This window comes from Oryctolagus cuniculus, chromosome 6, assembly GCF_051225735.1.
Source record: "Oryctolagus cuniculus isolate XC-2025 breed Fujian yellow rabbit chromosome 6, ASM5122573v1, whole genome shotgun sequence".
NCBI lineage: Eukaryota > Metazoa > Chordata > Mammalia > Lagomorpha > Leporidae > Oryctolagus > Oryctolagus cuniculus.
This window is the reverse complement of record NC_142872.1, coordinates 22,435,963-22,456,262: the sequence shown is the minus strand read 5'-3', so window position 1 is coordinate 22,456,262 and position 20,300 is coordinate 22,435,963. Positions and strand designations below refer to the sequence as shown.

The window sequence follows — 20,300 nt, the reverse complement described above, 5'->3', positions numbered from 1 at the left end:
TTGTGTTGTAACTGTTCTTTATATATTGTGCGTATTAACTCTGTCTCAGAATTTTACCCCATCCTTGCAGATGCCTTTCTACTTTGCTGATTGCTTTGATGCACAGTTTTGTATTTTTTAAGATTTATTTATTTATTTTAAAGTCAGTTACACAGAGAGAGGAGAGGCAGAGAGAGAGAGAGAGAGAGAGGTCTTCCATCCGATGGTTCACTCTCCAATTAGCCACAACAGCCAGAGCTGCGCTGATCCGGACCCAGGAGCTTCCTCTAGGTCTCCCACGCAGGTGCAGGGGCCCAAGGACTTGGGCCATCTTCTGCTGCTTTCCCAGGCCATAGCAGAGACCTGGATCAGAAGTGGAGCAGCTGGGTCTCGAACCGGTGCCCAAATGGGATGCTGGTGCCTCATGCCAGGGCGTTAACCCACTGAGCCACAACGCCAGCCCCTTGATGCACAGTGTTTTTTTTTTTGTTGTTGTTTGTTTGTTTGTTTGTTTGTTTTGACAGGCAGAGTGGATAGTGAGAGAGAGAGACAGAGAGAAAGGTCTTCCTTTTGCCATTGGTTCACCCTCCAATGGCTGCCACGGCTGGCGCGCTGCAGCCGGCACATTGTGCTGATCTGAAGCCAGGAGCCAGGTGCTTCTCCTGGTCTCCCATGGGGTGCAGGCCCAAGCACTTGGGCCATCCTCTGCTGCCTTTCCGGGCCACAGCAGAGAGCTGGCCTGGAAGAGGGGCAACCGGGAAAGAATCTGGTGCCCCAACCGGGACTAGAACCTGGTGTGCCGGCGCCGCTAGGTGGAGGATTAGCCTATTGAGCTGCGGCGCCGGCCTGATGCACAGTTTTTAATGTGTGTGTAGTCCAGTTTACCTGTAGTTTATTGCCTACGGTTTGGGTGTATAATGCTTTCTGTATAGATTCACTTTCCTGGTATTTTGTTGAGGACTTTAGCATCTACTTTGTTTTCTTTTTTCTAAATATATATTTATTTTAAAGGCAGAATTACAGAGAGACAGAGGCAGAGAGAGAGAGGTCTTCCATCCGCTGATTCACTCCCCAGATGGCCACAACGGCTGGAGCTGCACTGATCCAAAGCCAGGAGCCAGGAGCTTCTTCTGGGTCTCCCATGCGGGTGCAAGGGCCCAAGGACTTGGGCCATCTGCTGCTGCTTTCCCAGGCCGTAGCAGAGAGCCGGATCGGAAGTGGAACAGCCGGGACTCGAAGCGGCATCCATATGGGATGCCGGCACTGCAGACGGTGACTTCATCTGCTACACTACAGCATCGGCCCAGCATCTACTTTCACAAGGTGTGTTGCTCTGTGGTTTCCTTTCCTGTCTGGTTTTGTTATCAGTGTAATATTGACCTCATAGAACCAGTTGGGCAATATTCCCTCCTTTTCTATTTCCTGGAAGAGTTTGAAAAGGATTGGTATTATTTTTAAACATTTGCTAGAAATCACCAGTAAAACCACTGGGCCTGCACTTTTTTTTTCTCAAAGCTTTTGGTTTTTTAATCATCTTAATGATTAAAGTTGTTTTAATAACTTCACTTGTTCTGAGTCTTCAGATTTGTGGGTTCTTCTCAGGCCAACTTGGGTAGCTTGCACCTATCTAGGAATTTGTTAATTTCATCCAGGGTATCTTGTTGGCCTACAGCTGCAGAGTTCCTGATACACTCAGTGTCCCCGAATGATGGGGCTGCAATCTGAGGAACACGACACAGGGTGATTTCATTCTTTTGTTTTGTTTTAAGATTTATTTATTTTATTTGAAAGGCAGAGTGTGAGAGAGAGAGGCACAGAGAGAGACATCTTTCTTCTGTTGGTTCAATACCTAAATGCTTGCAACGGCTGGAGCTAGGCCGATTGGGAGCCAGGAGCTTCTTCCAGGTCTCCCGCGTTGGAGACTTCCAGGTACATTAGCAGGGAGCTGGATTAGAAGTGGAGCAGCTGGGACTCGAAGTGGGACCCATATAGGATGCCGGTGCTGCAGGTGGCAGCTTTACCAGCTATGCCACAGCACCGGCCCCAGGGGGGTTTCATTCTCATGCAAACATCACAGTGTCCTTGGGCACAGCTGGGCAGTATAGTCTGCTACACTCCGAGGCCGCAAACACACAGTGTGTTACTGTGCCGAATGTGACAGGCAGCTGGGACAGAACGGTATTTGCATGTTGGAACATAGAAGAGGTCCAGTGAAATGCCAGACAGGAATTGCTCAGCTCCGTTGTGGTCTCACGGGACCTCTGTTATGTATGCATTCCTTCATTGACCAAAATGGTATTACGTATGCAGGAGTGATCGATCTTTTTCAAAATTAGTAGGGTTGGTAGTAATGGCATCTTTCTCATCCCACTTTATCTATCCATTATCTAAAGTGGGGCATTGAAACCTCCCCCCGGATTCTTCCTGGCAAGTGGCCTGTGTCTGCCTCCAACTCTGTTTTGCTTCATTTATTTGCATCTGTATGGCCTTTGTTAGGTGAATATGTGTTTATGATTGTATGTCTTTGTGATGGACCTACCTTTTCTTCTTTGCAAAATGTATTTTTCTGTCTCTAGCAAGAATGTTAGTGTTACAATCTATGGTGCAGCTCCTCCAGCTCTCTTGAGGGTACAGATTTGGTATTTCATCTGCTGTCCTTTTATTTTCAACCTTTATATCACTTTGAATTGTCTCTTATAGCCAGCATATACAGTTTTCCTCCACATTTATGGCTCTGTATCCGTGGATTCAATCAGCTACAAATACAGAATATTTGGAAACACATACTGTCTGTACAGAACACATGCAGACATTTTTCTTGTCACGGTTGCCTATAGAGTGGAGTAGGACTGCCGTCTTCCTATAATTTACACTGGACTCGGTACTGTACGTAATGTAGAGATGGCCATCTGCATACATAGTGTGCAAATGTGCCATTTTATATAAGGGACTGGAACATCTGTGGATTCTGGACCCAGCCCCCCTGGATATGTGGAATGGTACTAGTCGGATGGTGTTTGTGAAATCCGGCCCGCCAACTCCTGTTGCTCGTTAGTCTGCTTGTACTCGGTGTCATCAGTGATATGCAGGGTTCATGTCCGTCATGCAGCTGTTGTCTTCTGTCTCAGAGTGGCTTTTACCCCACGCCTGCCCCGAGTGGTTTGCTCCTGTATTAGAGATATTCTGTTACACCATCTTAATGTCCTTGTTTCTTTTAACAGAGGTTCTGGATTACAAACTAACATTACAGATAAATAGCAATATAATTTCTATTTCAAAGCTTCCGTATGGGTCTGTTTCTCCCCTTCCTAACTACAGCAATCCTATTATACAAAAAGGAAAGAGTGTGCTTTTCATGTGAATGCATCTTACTCTACATCGCAAGTCCACCTACATAGTATTACAGTTATCCCCAAACCCGTTCGCAGCACGTGGGCAGAGAGTTACAGACCAGACGCAGCTCTGCTCTCATGCTCCCTGTGTGTTTCCCTGTAGTGGGGCTGCTTATTTCCTCAAGTGGATTTTAGTCCAGTTTTCCTTTCATTGCATCCTAAAAGATCTCCCTTTATTCAAGATACTTCAAAAAGTTTGTGGAAAATGAAGTTAGAAGATGAGTTTATTATGGTGCAAAAAGTTCTGGGGGCTGGTGCTGCGACATAGTGGGTAAAGCCACTGCCTGCAAATCCCGGCATTGCATGTGGCCGCTGGTTCGAGTCCCGGCTGCTCCACTTCCCATCCAGCTCTCTGCTATGCTTTGGAAAAGCTGTGAAAGATGGCCCAAGTTCTTGGGCTCCCGTACCCATGTGGGAGATCTGGAGGAAGCTCCTGACTCCTGGCTTTGGATCGGCCCAGCTACAGCCATTGTGGCCATTTGGGGAGTGAGCCCCCAGATGGAAGACTCTCTGACTCAACTCTGCATTTCAAATAAACAATTTTTAAAAAAGTTAAAAAACCTACCAGTTTTGAAGTCCGTGCATATGATGAGCCTTCAAAAAGTTCATGGAAAGGCCAGCTCTCTGCTGTGGCCAGGGAGTGCAGTGGAGGATGGCCCAGGTGCTTGGGCCCTGCACCCCATGGGAGACCAGGGTAAGTACCTGGCTCCTGCCATCGGATCAGCGCGGTGTGCCGGCTGTGGTGCGCCAGCTGCAGCACGGCGGCCATTGGAAGGTGAACCAATGGCAAAAGGAAGACCTTTCTCTCTGTCTCTCTCTCTCACTGTCCACTCTGCCTGTCAAAAAAAAAAAAAAAAAAAAAAAAAAAGTTCATGGAAAATGTGTATTATGAAAAAACTTTGCACGCTTTATTATCTTTTAATTCCATCTCCACGAACTTTTTGAATTTCCTCCATATTTCTTATAAGGCAAGAATGCTGGAGACAAATTACCTGAATTTTTGCTTCCTTGGGAAATTTTTTTTTTTTTTTGAATGATGGTTTTGCTGGACACGGAAGTGAGCGACAGTCTGATTCAGCCCTGTAATGCCTGCGTCACCTCCCTGCTCTCAGGCCTCCACTGTTTCTGATGAGAAGTCAGTTGATAACTTATTGAGGGTCTCTTGCTCCTTTCTCTTGTTATTGTCAAGGTGTCTACGTTTTTGACAACTTGACCGTGGATGTCTTTGAGTGTATCCCACTTAGAGATCATCCAGTTTCTTAAATAGGAAGATTAATGTTTTCATAACCAGAGAAGCGTAAGAATATTCTGCAGGTATTCCTCCTGCCCCTGCCTTTGCTCGTTGCTGGGCTCTGGTTGCAGTCGGCGTGTGCGGCTGGGGACTCGGACGTCTCTGGAGAGCCCTTGGTTCTCCTGCATTCCCCTTTCATTCATCAGGCTGGAGCCCCCTAACTGACCTGTCCGCAAGTTCACGGACTCTTCTGCAATTCAGATGCCCTTTAAGCTCCTCAGGACAATTTTTACTTTACCTACTATTGGTTTTTTTCAACTCCAGAATCTCAGTTTGGTTTTTGGCCATAATTTCTGTCTCCTGAGTGATAGTCTCTTTTTGGTGATACATCATTCTTGTACTTTTTTTTTTTTTTTGAAGATTTATTTATTTATTTGAAAGGCAGAGTTAGAGAGAGGGAGAGAGAGGCAGGTAGGTAGGTAGGTAAGTCGGTTGGTCTTGCATTCGCTGGTTCACTCTCCAAATGGCCGCAGCAGCCGGGGCTTTGCCAGGCAGAAGCCGGGAGTCAGGAGCTTCTTCCTAGTCTGCCACCTGGGTGCAGGGGCCCAAGCACCCAGGCCATCTTCTGCTGCTATCCCAGGCAAATTAGCAGGCAGCTGGATCAGAAGTGGAACAGCCGGGACTCAAACCAGCACCCACATGGGATTTACCCACAGCACCACAGTGACAGCCCCTCTTGTACTTTGCTTCAATTCTTTAGACATGATTTCCTTTAGTTCCTATCAAACACAGTTATTATAGCTGATATTTAACGTCTTCCCCTAGGAAGTCTAATATTTGGGCCTCCTCAGCAATTTCTATTGACTGAATTTTTATTTTGTATGGGCCATATTTTCATGTTCTTTTGCATGTCTTGTAATTTCTTTTTGAAAACAGGATTTTTTAAAAAAAAATTAATTAGGCTGGTGCCGCAGCTCACTAGGCTAATCCTCCACCTTGCGGTGCCGGCACACCGGGTTCTAGTCCCAGTCGGGGTGCCGGATTCTGTCCCGGTTGCCCCTTTTCCAGGCCAGCTCTCTGCTGTGGCCCGGGAGTGCAGTGGAGGATGGCCCAAGTGCTTGGGCCCTGCACCCCATGGGAGACCAGGAAAAGCACCTGGCTCCTGCCATCGGATCATCATGGTGCGCCGGCCGTAGCGCGCCGGCTGCGGCAGCCATTGGAGGGTGAACCAACGGCAAAGGAAGACCTTTCTCTCTCTCTCTCTCTCTCTCTCTCTCTCTCTCTCACTGTCCACTCTGCCTGTCAAAATAAAATTAATTAATTAATGTGAAAGGCAGAGTTACAGAGAGGCAGACACAGAGAGAGAGAGAGATCGATCGATTGATCGATCGATCAGTTGATCAATCTTTTATCTTCTGGTTCACTCCCCAAATGGCATAATAGCCAGAGCTGTGCGGATCCGGAGCCAGGAGCTTCTTCCGGGTCTCCCACGTGGGTGCAGGGGCCCACCTACACTGCTTTCCCAGGCCATAGCAGAGAGATGGATCGGAAGTGCAGCAGCCGGGACTTGAACCGGTGTTCATGTGGGATGCTGGCACTGCAGGCAGCGGCTTTGCCTGTTCTACCACAGCACCAGCCCAGGAAACAGGGTATTTTAAACAGTAAGTCAGTTCGGAAAATAGAAGACTTCTTCCCTCGGGCTTGTAACTCTTGATGCTAGTTTGTTTTGTGACTTTTGGACAAACTCTGCTTTGTCACATTTGGTTCAGTGAAGTTTCAGCTTAGTATTAAGCTAATAAGGATACACAGATTTCATGTCTTGAACCAGTAGTGTTTTTTAAAGTTTGCACACACATGTGGTGTGGGTATGCTGGCTGGGCTGTCTGCATGCCTCAGCAGGCGGTTTACAGCTACACTGTAACCTCTGCTTCCTGCAGCAGGAGGGTCTCCCGGTTGGCAGAGGTGAGAGCTTCGGGCTCCCTCTAGTCCCTGCAGCTGCTCGTGCTCTCCCAGACTCCCAGGAGTTTGCAGGAGCCTGGTCAGGCTCCCAGGGACGTGTTCCGCAGCTCTTCCTTTGAAGCGTCGGGTCAGCCGCTTGTCAGCCCCAGCTGGAGACGGTGCCCGAGACAGCACAGCGCAGCCTGAGCCAGCTGCCTTGCAGGTAGCGCAGTTAGCAGAGTTGTACGTGAGGTTAGGGAAGACTAGGCTCCAAGAATGGAGCTTTCCAGGCAGCTGTCAGAGGAGCGGAAGAATGGCAGTTCTCCGGGACGAGACCCGGGGAGCGCCGAGCCCATTCTTCCCCTCCCGTGGCTGCTGCTTTCCCAGACGCTCTAGTCAGGAGCCTACCACGGAGCCAGGAAGGGGCAGTGAGGTGAGGGCAGGTTGAAATGCCGCTGGCTGGGAGTCAGTGTGAGCCTTTACTAAATTCCCGAAAAAGTTGATTTTGACCATTTCTGCCAGTGTTGATTTTAAAGGAGAATTTTTGTGGTCTTCACCCTTAGAGAAGTAGAACTGCTTTATATATGAAAACGCTAAGTTTATAGGGATGCTTTGAAATTTTTTAAAGAATTATTTATTTATTTGAAACTCAGGAGAGGCAGAGAGAGAGGTTTTCCATCTGCTGGTTCACTCCCCAGTTGGCCGCAATGGCCAGAGCTGTGCGATCAGAAGCCAGGAGCCAGCAGCCAGGAGCCTCCTCTCTGGGTCTCCCATGCAGCTGCAGGGGCCCAGGGTCTTGGGGCATCTTCTACTGCTTTCCCAGGCCATCGCAGAGAGCTGGATCGGAAGTGGAGCAGCCAGGACTTGAACCCGGCGCCCACATGGGATGCCGGCTCTGCAAGGTGGCGGCCTTACCCGCTCTGCCACAGCGCTGGCCCCTGGATGCTTTGCATTTGGTCAGAACAGCACAGGGTTCTGCGTGTCGCCTTTCCCCTTTCCTGATGGGCAGGCGTTTCTCCAGCCGTTCTTCGTGTCTACAATTTATGTCTGTCTGTCGGACTTCAGTGTCCGGATAGAACGAACCCACCCCTCCATGAGAAAGATCAGTGGCTGCTGTGCTGGGAACAAACCGAGGGGAGCCAGACCCCACGCTGAGAGCAGATGCCTCCTGCGGTGGGGGTTTATCTGGGGAGGCAGGACCCGACTCCGGCTGTATTGTCAAAGTTGAGCCCATAGTCCTAAGCTCATGGACTGGAAATGGGGAGATAAACCGGAGAGGCAGGGAAGACACCAAGAGTTTTGAACTGGGAAGCATCAGAAGGTAGCCGCCGTTAGCGGAACGCCTCTGAGAGGTGCAGGTTCTGCCCGGAAGGTGGTCGTGGTCCTCTCGGGTTTCATTTCCAAGTTACAGTGTGGACAGAGGGCAGCTATTCGTGGGTCCGACGCAGCAGAGAGCTGGCAGGGAGACCGACGGCCCACACACGGCTGACCCAGGAGCTCCAGGACTTCCGGTGTGCCCGCCTTCAGCCAGGGCTGCCCTCCTGGGTGTCTCCGCTGAGGGTTTCTCTCGTCTTCTAGTGACAGTTCGGGACGCAGCTCTGCGGGTGTGTTCTAGAACACAGGAGGGCGGTATATAGACACCCCTGGGGGGGGGAGGTCCTGAGGCAGAGTTAGCCAGATCCCCCAGTCCCCCTGAGGGGTTAACTGGTCACCCACTGGGTACCTGCTTCACAGCACGCCTGTCCGCGCTGACCTCTTCCCCGTACCATCCCTCCGGCCTCCCGGCCGTTTTTACTTCAGTGTCGTTTTGGGTTCTGCTCCTGGAGAACCCGCATTAGGACAGGAAGTGTGAAGCTGGGTCACCGAGGGAGCAGATGCAGAGCCGGGCGCAGCCGCCTCCTGATCCTGACGCCCACCGCCGCGCCAGCAGGGGAGGGGGACGAGGGAGCAGCCGAGGGAGCGCCTGAGGTGTGTGTGCACGTGTGTGTGCGCGCGCAGAGCTGGACTTGGGCGCCTCAGGCAGGACTGGGGGCTGCCAGGCACAGGTGAGGGCGGGGGAGGGCAGTGTGCGGAAGGCGACAGACACGGTGACAGGGTGCGGAATGTAAGCCCTGGGGGAGAGGAGTGGACTGGGGAAGAAGTGGGACAAATTGGTAGAATCCGTGGATTGGAACCGCTGGTGGAAGTGCTGGTGAAGAGCAGCTTAGCGCCGGGTGACGGTGCCTGCGACATCGTCATTGGAGGGCCTGGGCTCTAGAGTGAAACCGTGGAGTCTGCGCTGAAGAGCAGGGGGCCGAGGCCGGGCTTCTCAGCCACAGGTGTGAGATGGGCCCTGGGGGGACGCGGCACTGAGCCCTGAAGTCCTCAGGGAGGGCGAGTGGACAGGCCGGGGGCACAGGAGACAGCGAGGAGGTTTTTCTGGAACACCGGTATTTGCTGTGTGGCAAGCGGTTGTAAGCAGTTTACAAACAGGCCGTTTCATCTCCGGAGCAGCCCGCCACGGCAGTATCATGTTTCCTACTTTTTCAGACACAGAGCAAAAGCTGCTAATCTGTCCCAGGCCTCACAGCTTTGAGCGGTGGCGCCAGGACACGAGCCCAGCATTCTGGTTCCTTCCTAACCTTCACACCGCGATGCTGGCTGTCTGTGCCAAGTGTGTGGGGGGAGGCATCCTACAGAGAATGATCTAGAAGCAGCCATGTCCCCCTCCCCGCCCACGGAACTGCGGGGCTGGGGCTGCCAGCGGCCTCTCCCCAGAGGGCTGCATTGTGCAGGGGAAGCGAGTCTGCAGCTGGCAAGCCCTGTTTCTTCACTGCCTGTGTGCCGCGTTGCCTTTGTTGTTGTTCCTGTTGCTGTGACCGGCGCTTTCGGAAAAATGCTGACACAGGTACCTGGTCTTAATCCTTAGTGGGAGATGTTTAGCTTTTTGTTATTTAAGATACCTTTCTTTTTTTTTTTTTTTTTTTTGACAGGCAGAGTGGACAGTGAGAGAGAGAGAGACAGAGAGAAAGGTCTTCCTTTTCCGTTGGTTCACCCTCCAATGGCCGCCGAGGCCGGCACGCTGTGGCCGGCACACTGTGCTGATCCGATGGCAGGAGCCAGGTATTTCTCCTGGTCTCCCATGGGGTGCAGGGCCCAAGGACTTGGGCCATCCTCCACTGCACTCCCTGGCCACAGCAGAGAGCTGGCCTGGAAAAGGGGCAACCGGGACAGAATCCGGCGCCCCGACCGGGACTAGAACCCGGTGTGCCGGCGCTGTAAGGTGGAGGATTGGCCTAGTGAGCCGCGGCGCTGGCCGATACCTTTCATTCTGAGGTCATGACAAATAACAAAGTAAAATACTCTTTGCTGGGCTGGCGCTGTGGCGCAGTAGGTTGATCCTCCACCTGCAGCGCCAGATCCCATATGGGCACAAGTTCTAGTCCCGGCTGCTCCTCTTCTGATCCAGATCTCTGCTGTGACCTGGGAAAGCAGTAGAAGATGGCCCAAGTGCTTGGGCCCAGCACGTAGGAGACCTGAGAGAAGCTCCTGGCTTCAGATCGGCACAGCTCCAGCCACTGCAGCCATCTGGGGAGTGAACCAGCGGATGGAAGAGCTTTCTCTTTGTCCCTCCCTCTCAATACCTGTAACTCTACCTCTCAAATAAATAATCTTGAAAAAAGGGGGAGAAAAAAAATACTCTTTGCCAAATGAAGCATTCATCAGGGCTTGGGGTGCTGCCTTGTCTCAGCTGCCCCGTGGCTGTCTGAGGACCACTGAGAAAGATTAATTTCTGACATTGTTGCATTGCTGGGGGAGGAACTCCTTGGTTACTGTTGGTTACTTGCAGGTTTGCTATCAGATCTGACTAGAATTGACTTGTTCTTGCTCAGTTCGGGAACCCATGGACCAGTGCTCCGAGATGGAGCCGTGTTCCTCTCTCGATGCGCAAGTTCGGTAAGTGTGAAAGTTTAGTTTGTGAGGCTCGAAGTGTCAGGGGAAGGGCTTTGGTGTGGGCAGGAAGCAGGGGGCGGCGTGGGAACACAGGCCTCGTGCAGGGCTGGGTGAGGTCTGGACCAATCCTTCTCATCCAGCCGTCTTCATGGGAACCACTGAACACACAGAATATGACGGAAGCAACTTTCCTCCATTCGCTCAAGGGTAGCGTGTAACTGGTATCATTTTAGGTGCACAGAATCTGATGTCAGCTAGCAATTCCAGGAAGTATGATTGCGCTTTTAATAGAATTCGGGTCTGTAGTGAGCACGTCACCTGCCCTGTCCATGTCAGGTTGGACCCTAGTAGGAGCAAGTCCTGACTCTGAGGAACCTTCCACAGTGAACGCCCCTTGGAGCGGAATCCGGATCAACCAGAGCCCTGCACAGAACACAGGATGGATGCAGAGGGGGGCTGGAGACTTCGTGACACAGTTCAGGAAGCGAAGAGGAAGCCTTGGACTTGGCCAGACTTTTGGGAGTTGGATACACAGTGTGGGCGTTCCTCAGTCGAGAGGCCCAAGGCAGGATGCCTGTCTTGAAGGGATGTGTAGGAGGTAGGTGATGGGTATTTGACTGGGGTGGGGAACCTTTTTTCTACCAAGAGCTGTGTGGAAATTCATACATCATTCATGGGCCAATATAAAATTCTTGACTTAGAAATGAGCCTGCTACGGAGTTACTGAATTTTGAGCTCACTGAGTGATTTCCAGGGCCTTCCCCACCCTGAACCTAGATGAGTACTAAGGTTCCTGTCAAACCCCGAGACCCCACTCAGCTGCTTCAGATAGCAGTTAGGAAACCAAGGCCTAAAGGGAGGCCACTTGCTGATGTATAAAGCAGAGGCAGAGCCGGATGCTAGAACTGTGTCAGTTCCAGTCATCCTCAGCTACTGCCAACTCGGCTGTTCAGAAAATCATGCGAGGGAGTAAATTCCCAGTGATTGACACCAAAGTCCTAACTTGTTAACAGCAGTGAGAAGCACCTTCGTACAGAATGTATTTTATTATTGATTCAGCCGACAGAGGACTCAAGGTCTTCGGCATTTAAGTGATTTTAATGAACGTACGACCCCAGGGAGTTCATGTTGCACCTCACGATCTCTGAGCACTGATCGATGTTCTTCTTGATCCTGTAGAACTTCTCCACATATTCAGAGCGTCCTAAAAGCTCCACAAAATCTTCATCATGAGTGATTACCAGGAGCTGGAAGTTACGCTGCTGGGAGCGACTTTTTATTATCCTGAAAAAAAAAATGTAGAATATTTTGTTAACCAAATGGATTTCATTTGAGAAAGCCATTGCAGACCCTGCCAGACACATAAATTCATTCTTATAGCTTTTCCTGTGCCTCAGGCCGCCCTACAGGAAGTGGAGGGAGGGCCGGGCGGCCCCAGGCTTCTAGCTCAGCCAGGGTGGAGTGCCCTCCACCTCTCCAGGCGTGGCCTGATGCCTGGCTTAGGCGCAGGTAAGGGCACACGCACTCGAGTCTACGAGATGGCAAAGGTTCTTCTGACTGAAGCAGGTGAACTGTTAGTTTTCCTGGACACCTAAACTGCTCCACTTCAGGAGGCGCCTGACCATTCCCTCAGCAGGGATTTCCCTGACCTGTTACTCGTTTTCTCTAGAAGAAAAGTCTTCAAATAATCAAGACACTACAGGTAAGGGGAATAACGCGGCCTTCTCAGGAGCCAGGTCTACTCAGAATTCTGCCATCACCAGTTGCTGGATGCATCACTGCTGTGACACACGGGGCCCTGAGTGGGTGGAGTGGGCGCACTCTTGCTCAGTAATCAGCGACAAGGCTGACCCGAAAGAATTTTTCTTTTAACCACTGTTGATCCCTTGCTTGGCGCTGGATGCTCTTGAGGTTACACGGGGTACAGCAAGCTGACACCGTCTTCTACCTGGGGGCAAGTGCCTGCCAGCACAGTCCTCCTCCTGGTTGGTCACATGTGAAAACCTGGGGAGACCATCCCAAGCCCACTGCGACCACCCAGGGATGTCTTCACGACAGTGCGGTTCCTCTGCTGGGTTTACAGGAAAACCAAGCCAATCCAGGAACCACGAGCTGTGACTTTGTGAGAACGCGGGGAAGTGCAGATGGCGTCTGCAGCCGCTGGCCGGCATCTTGCTCCTTTCTGAGGGACCTGAAGAGTTGCTGTCGAAAGGAAAATCCCGGGGCCTGGCACCAACTGCCTTCCCCACAAAGGCTCTGTCTAGGGGGGCTCCAGCCCAGAACGCACCGATCACAACCTGTCCCCAGCGTGGGATACTTACTCCACCAGAGCATGCGCCAGAGATTCAATGTTCTCTCGGTCAAGGTTGGTTGTGGGCTCGTCCAAAGCAAGGATGCCGCAGTTCAGGCAGAACGTTTCAGCCAGGGCCAGGCGGATGATGAGGGAGGCTAAGACCTGGAAAAACGCCGAGTGAGACGTCTCCCCCCCCAGGCCTCCTGCTCACGGCTGCAGGCACGATCCCTCTCAAAGCGGGGTGATATCCCAAGGGTACTGATGGTAGGGAATCACTGGCCCTTTAGGGCACCTGGCCCTGTAGCCCCTCCAGGAGCGAAACCATCACTCCATTCTCTCCACCCATCATTAACGATGCTGATCACACACCCCACACACATCCACTCTAACAAACTGGAAACTGGAGGCCTGATACAGATGTGTGGCCATTTATCTGAAACTCTTAATCTCATTAAGGGTCTATGATGAACAATCTTAAAAATTCTTGCCCTAGCTACTACAGACAGATTACCTTTCTCCCCTAGGGAGTGGGCTGCTGACTAGACAGTAGACACTTGCCTCAGCCACCCAGGCAGGCCAGATTACAAAAGGAGGGGCCTCAGTTGCCTCTTCGGATGACAGACACTTCCTTCTTACCTGTGACTCCCACCACTGCCAGCCCGCCCACCACCCATCACGTGTGCAGCATCAGGCTGGCCGCTTGGGCTTCAAAAACCTGCAGAGGCAGGGTGGATGCTCTGTGCTCTCGCTACGCCAAGGAGGTAATCTTCCCTTGGAGAAGCGGCAGAAAATCTACTTTCGCTCAGAAAGTATTTTTAATTCATGTTGAAACACTATGTATTTCTATGTATAATTACCACTAAAAATCACCAAAGCAAGCAGTAATACTGATTATAGATGACAAATGTGTCATTTTTGCAGAGCTGGATTTAGATAGTAATCTGCAGAGGTCTTAAGTCTGTATCGGCTGTCTGGGCTAACATAAGCAAAAACTGGAAACTCCGAGAATACTCAGTCTTAGGACTGAAAGACGTTCAGAGCCCCAGGGTGATGACCTGCTGCTACCCTGCAGCGTCCTCGGTGCAGAAGGCCCTCACCTGTCCGCAGGGTGCTGGGCCCATTTTTCTCACATCCTGACTTGCCTCCTTGCCTCTTGTAGAGTAGCTGGCCTGACCTAGCCGAGTTTGTTTGCACCAGGGTACTTGATAAGTTTACTTTGGTGCAAAAATGCTGATCCATGCACAGCTTTGTCCTAATATGTATGTCCCATGTACCACTTGGAGACATGTGTAGATGGCAGAGGGACCTGGGGCAATCTCCAGCCCACTGACTGGCAGATGTCTGGCCTCTGAGGCACCATCTTGTCAACAAGGCTCTGTGACCAATGGCCAAGCCTCATCTGACTCCACCCACGATCTGGTTTGCTAGTTTTGTCACGTCACTGCTTCTGAAACACACTCCTGCCCCCTTTGACCACTGAAATCAGGATGCATCCTAGGTGCAACTGCATTTTTTTTTCTTTATTGGTAGCACATTAAAAAATGATCTATCTTCTACGTGATGACATAGTGTGCGTACTTGGATGAGGAGGGTGGTGTTGGCTTCCTGTTCCTCATCTAGCCTCTCCTGTGACACTGTTCCAGGCCCTACTCTTAGAAGCCCCCTTGACATGCCACTGACAATGATGGTGGCTGAGTCGGATTCACTTTACACGCATCAAGGGTGCTGTCAGGGGTGTCCCACTCACGGGTAGCCTTAGGTGGGGTGTGTGTGCGCGCGCACTGCACTGCCAGCTGTCTGTCGCTGGTGTCCTCTGTGCAGCCTGGCTCTCTAGGTTCCTGAGGCACCTGCCTTTTGTCCGGCACTGCATCGTCCTCGCATATCCAAGGCCGTGTCTCCCTTCAGCATCACCACACGGTAGTTGTAATTCCGCCTTTTATCAGAAGCTGATACGTTTTCATCGGCATCAGAGCGAATTTCTATATATTCAATATCTGACACAGAAAGAAGAATATTTCTGAGCAACCTACATTTATGGGGTACCCGTTTCCCCAACTGGGAGGACTCTGGGGCCTGGTGGTCCAGCCAGAAGTGATTGAGATGCCCCAAGCAAGCCTCAGCCTCAACATGGTCTTTCTTGGTTCCCTGTGAAGGGTTTCTTCTGGATGGCTCTCCTCTTAACGGCATTTGGGTTTACCCCATCTCTGCTACAACAGAATCAGCCAAGCATCAAGTCTACCACAGCCAAATACGAAAGTCCTGTGAGGCTCTGGGAATAGAAAGCTTTGCATTTTCTTTCTGCTGAGAGATGTTGTCAAGATAAGAATTCTTAGAAAATTTCAAAGAGATACTCAGAAAGGGGCACAGGGAGGGATCCCCGGATGATGAGAGGTCCCATGGGAGGAGCTACAGAAGGGGCTTTTGGAAAAGGCATTCGGGAAGACCATGTGCTCATTACCTTGTCCACGGTAGGTACTTCGCCAAAGATCACGAATAATCTTGTTGATTTCTTCCATTTTCATACTGTGAAATTTCATTATTGCTCTAGAAAAGGAAGTCATTGGTATTTTAGTAGATAAACAATATGTATTATTTATATACAAGATACAGAATTATAATAGTACATTTTAAAAACATACTGATGTAAGTAACAGTAACTTTTCCAATATTTTCAATGATCAAATGTACTAAAAGCTAGGAGCAAAAACCTTGCTGTTGGGCTATTACTGAAGACCACCTGCACACTGCCCGTCTTCACTGCACAGCACAGCTGGCAGCGGATGTCTCTGAGGCCGCTGGGCTCCAGGAGACCTTCTAGACAGCCGCAGTGAGTGGCAGGAAGGCTGGATGTTATCCAGGGGAAGCGAGCGGTTTCTGGAAACTGCTGCCATCAGGCTTAGCAGGTGCTGCTTTTACTCCCGAGATCTGTCCAACCAGAAGCGCTGGTTCTGGAGGGTGACGTAGGGGCTTAAGCGGAACTGAATCAGTTTTCTTCTGCCTTCCTAACACAGATTCAAAATTCCTAGTTCTAAACATGTGTATTAACTTAGGTCTGGTCTTTAAGGTGGCAGTTTCTAAGCATTAAAAAGGGAAGGTTTATAGAAACAAAATTTGTCTGTAAAAATCTAACATTGTTCCTACTATAGTCACTGTTCATCAAAAAGCACTGGGGTTCTTTGGAATCTGGTTTGTGAACTAACAAATGTTGTACCAGTGATAAGAAGGCAAATACCACTGCCATCACCACACAGAGGATGTGAGGTGGACGGACTTCCATTGCAGGCCTCTTATCTGATATATACAAAAAAAGAAACCAAACGTAATGCTACAACTGCCTCTGCAGAATCATTTCATGATCTTCTGGTTCACCAGCCCAAGAGAAATGACTCAACATAAATACATTAAGTATCAGATGAAGGACTGCGAAGTACTAAAGACTGAAGAAAAAGAAAAAAAGAGACCACGCTCTGCTGCCTGACGAGAATGCAACACGTCTCCATCGTCTATTTGTTCATCTCTGCCTCACACTTTGTGCTTTTTCCAAAAAGAGAAAACATCTCAGTACGTCTATAAAAAATAACACAGATACAGCTCATAATATGCTGTGACACTGGCATCCCATAAGAGCAAGTACTAGATAGTTCACTTCCAATTCAGCTCCCTGGTCACATACTTGAAAAGGCAACAGAAAATGACTCAGGTGACTGGGCCCTGGCCACCCACGTGGGACACCTAGATGGAGCTCCAAGCTCCTGGCTTTGGCCTGGCCCGGCCCCAGCCATTCCAGCCTCTTGGTGAATGAACCAGCAGATGAAATAACTCTTAGTACCCTTCTGTAACTCTGCCTTTCAAATAAGTAAAATAAATTTTTAAAATAAAAAATCTTGGCCGGTGCCGCGGCTCACTAGGCTAATCCTCTGCCTTGTGGCACCGGCACACCGGGTTCTAGTCCCGGTCGGGGTGCCGGATTCTGTCCCGGTTGCCTCTCTTCCAGGCCAGCTCTCTCTGTGGCCCGGGAGTGCAGTGGAGGATGGCCCAAGTTCTTGGGCCCTGCACCCCATGGGAGACCAGGAGAAGTACCTGGCTCCTGCCATCGGATCAGCGTGGTGCGCTGGCCGCAGCATGCCAGCCGTGGCGGCCATTGGAGGGTGAACCAACGGCAAAAGGAAGACCTTTGTCTCTCTCTCTCACTCTCCACTCTGTCAAAAAATAAAAAATAAATAAATAAAAAATCTTTCCATTCCAGTTAAAAATCTTCAGCAGCTAACATAAAAGCACTGCCAGTGTAGACAGTGGGCGCCGGCAGGGCAGAGGTGACTAAGGTACGTGTACACTGTCTTCCAGGGTGCCCTGTGCGGCAGGCTGGCAGGTCTAGACCCTGCACCAGAGGAAGAAGCTCTAGTCCAGAGAGAGAGCTAGTGCCACCGTGGGAGGGGAGCTGTCTGCAAGGTGAGCCCCTGTCTCTGCAGTGCCGAGTTCACAGCGGCACACAAAGGGGCAGCGCTGCAGTAGCTACAGTGACTGAGCTGAGGGGCACGATGGTAAGAGTGGCTATTGATGACTTTTTACCTTATGTAAGACTCAGCGATGCTAAGTGGTCATATATCACTTCATTAAATCCTTTCAACAATATGCAGTTAGATTTTGTTACTCCATTAACAAAAACTTGAAATTACTAATTTCAAATATCAATTTGAAATACTAATTTGCCCACGGTCAAAGAAAACTGGCTAGACAGTACTTGAAATGACAGTTAAAACTGAAAAAGCAATCAAAATTCCATCTTTTGAAGTCTCCAGACTCAGCTTTATGAGTGAATGTTAGCAAATCTTAAAGATTTATTATACAGCAAGGAAAAACCTAAGTAACAACCACAAAAGAAGAAGTACAGGCCTATTTTGCTTATAAATATTGGTAAACATTCTGAATAAAACCAAGTTTAGTAGTAAGGGCATCAAAAAGAATATAAAATAATCAAAGTGTCTGAATAGTACAACGTAGGCAAAAAATTCAGTAACTGTCTCTTTTATTGAGACAATAAACTGTCTCAAGAAAAAGCAAAAGGAAAAGCATTCGATAAAATCTGACACTGAGTTTTGAACAACTCTCCAGTAAGTGAAAAGCAGAAGGAACTTCTCTACTCTGACAAAACGCAGTTTCAGGCAGCCACAGCAGCCAGCAGCCAGCTTAAAACACACAGCTATCCTGAAAACCTGCAATGTCTGCAGTCAATACAACTGCTGCCTGAGAAAGTTAAATAAAATCAACTCAACAGTTAAGACCAAGAAGGCAGCCAACTGCAATGGGAAAGACAACAGAAAAAAAGAATCTTATCCACAGTGACAATAAAAACTATAACCTGGAAGAAAGCTATAAAACTTTACTCTCAATGGGACAAAAATAACTGAAGAAATAGGAGACACTCAGAGCCCAAAATTAGAGAGGCAGAGAGAGGTCTTCCATCCACTGGTTCACTCCCCAGATGGCTGCAATAGCCTGAGCGGTGTCCATCCAAAGCCAGGAACTTCTTTGGGGTCTCCCACATGGGTGCAGGACTTGAGACATCTTCTGCTTTCCCAGGCCATACCAGAGAGCCATGTCGGAAGTAGAGCAGCTTGGACTCGAACTGGCATCCACATGGGATGCTGCACTGTAGGCAGAGGCTTTATCCACTGTGTCACAGTGCCATCCACAAACCCACAAATTCTAAAGCAGGGTATGCATTGTGGTGCAGTGGGTTAAGCTACTGAGTGCTGGTTCAAGTCCCTGCTGCACCACTTCTGATCCAATTCCTTGCTAATTCACCTGGAAAGCAGAGAGTGAAGTGCTTGGGCCCCTGCCACCCACATGAGAGATGTGGATGATGTTCCAGGCTCCTGGCTTTGGCCTGGCCCAGCCTTGTGGAATGAACCAGTAGATGGAAGATCTCTTTCTCTCTTGCTCTATCTCTGTAACTCTGTCTTTCCACATAAATAAATTTTTTAAAAGGGTACGAGCTTTTTTTTTTTTTTAACTTCAAATATAAGAGAGAATGCAAAGAATACAATCATAGTACTGGGCACAAACAAATGAAATAGTTGGTGGATACAGAATCTCATCACATACAGAACTCTGTGTAACATTTCAAATCAATTGGAAAGGTTTCAAAAGGGTTAGAAAGGTGAAAAAAATTAATTATCGGTACTATTTACCAAATTCCAAGCAAATCAAAAGGAATAAAATTTAAATACAAGAAAAGTAAATCGTAAGAAAACGTTTTCAGAACCTTAGGATTGGGGCAAGCACTGCGGTGCAGCAGGTAAAGCCTCTGGTTTGGGCACTGGCTGGAGTCAGCTGCTGCTCTTCTAATCCAGCTCCCTGCTAATGCAACTGAGAAAGCAGCAGAAGATGCCCAAGTATTTGGCCCCCTGTACCCACATGAGGGACCCGGATGAAAACTCCTGGCTCTTGGCTTTGGATTGGCCTAGCTCTAGCCATTGTGGCCATTTGGGGAGTGAACCAGTGGATGGAATATCGATATCTCCTGTTAACTCTGCCTTTCAAATCAAATCAATCAATCAAAAAAGAAAAGGATTAGGAAGGACTTTGTAATTGAGGCACAGAATTGAGAAACTACAATTAAAAATACTAAAGACTGACTAAATACAAAAAGTCATAAATGATACTATAAAGTAAAGACAAATGACAAATTTTGAGTGGTTATGTGTAATATGTTTGAAAAGGATTACTATCTAGAATCTGCAGGAAATTAACACATAGAACCAAGACAACCTAGTAGGAAAATAGGCAGAGAAAAATGAGTAGCCAGTTCTCTGAGAAGAAATACAAAGAGCCAGCATATGAAAAGACATTTAACTCTACATGGCAGTGAGAACATTTCTTATGCAAAAGATTGCCAAAATTTTAAATGGCTAATAAAATGCAAACATGGAAATGGTCACTTCTATATACTTTTGGTGGAAACCAATTTTGTGTTTCTGGAAGGCAATACAGCACTAACAAAGACACACATCCCCTCTGACCCAGTAACACGATCTAAGCAGCTATCTTTGTGGTGCATCTGCACAAGTGGGCAAAGACACACAGTGCAGCATAAGCTTTAGAAGCAAACATTTAAAAACTTCCTACTCTATCCACCAGCGGCTAATAAAGTAGGAAAATCCATGTTACAGAATATTATCCAGCTATTAAAAATTATAATAAAGGGCTTACATATTTGAACACAAAAGATTTGCATCCTGTGTTAGGTGGGAAAAAAAAAGAAAAGAAAAATCCCTATAGGGTGGTATCATTCACAAAAAACTAGAAAAGCTTTGTGCAAATTCCATGCACAGGCACAGTGAAAGGAAATGAAAACATGCCACTGAAGCAGTAACACATGCAAAATCAATGTTGGACACTGTTACTGTCATCAGCCTAAGACTACCTTCAAAATATGTTCTGTGAGCTGCAGTCATGAAATAGGAAGAAGCACAAATCATCTGGAAGACAGGGTTGAATGCAGTGAGTGGTACAAGTTATGGAGTACAATGGA

General features: G+C 48.9%; 1 protein-coding gene and 1 long non-coding RNA gene across 5 annotated transcripts in view; one reads left to right on the top strand and one right to left on the bottom strand.

Annotated features, from left to right (window-relative positions):
• Window positions 1-1,184: 1,184 nt before the first annotated feature.
• On the top strand, window positions 1,185-11,071 carry LOC149126049 (uncharacterized). The gene is made up of 3 exons (XR_016236087.1): window positions 1,185-1,302; window positions 10,370-10,476; window positions 10,858-11,071. It is a non-coding gene; the product is annotated as an uncharacterized LOC149126049 (long non-coding RNA).
• A 429-nt stretch (window positions 11,072-11,500) lies between these two features.
• Window positions 11,501-20,300, bottom strand: part of RAD50 (RAD50 double strand break repair protein) — an 82,175-nt gene continuing 73,375 nt past the window's right edge. For 3 of the 4 annotated variants that reach the window (XM_051843300.3, XM_051843298.3, XM_089334590.1), the window contains 4 exons: window positions 15,225-15,310; window positions 14,618-14,760; window positions 12,795-12,928; window positions 11,501-11,757 (listed from right to left, as the gene is read on the bottom strand). In XM_051843300.3, coding sequence (XP_051699260.2) covers window positions 11,571-11,757; window positions 12,795-12,928; window positions 14,618-14,760; window positions 15,225-15,310 — 550 coding nt within the window. In that variant the 3' untranslated portion in view covers window positions 11,501-11,570. 4 annotated transcript variants of the gene reach the window in all.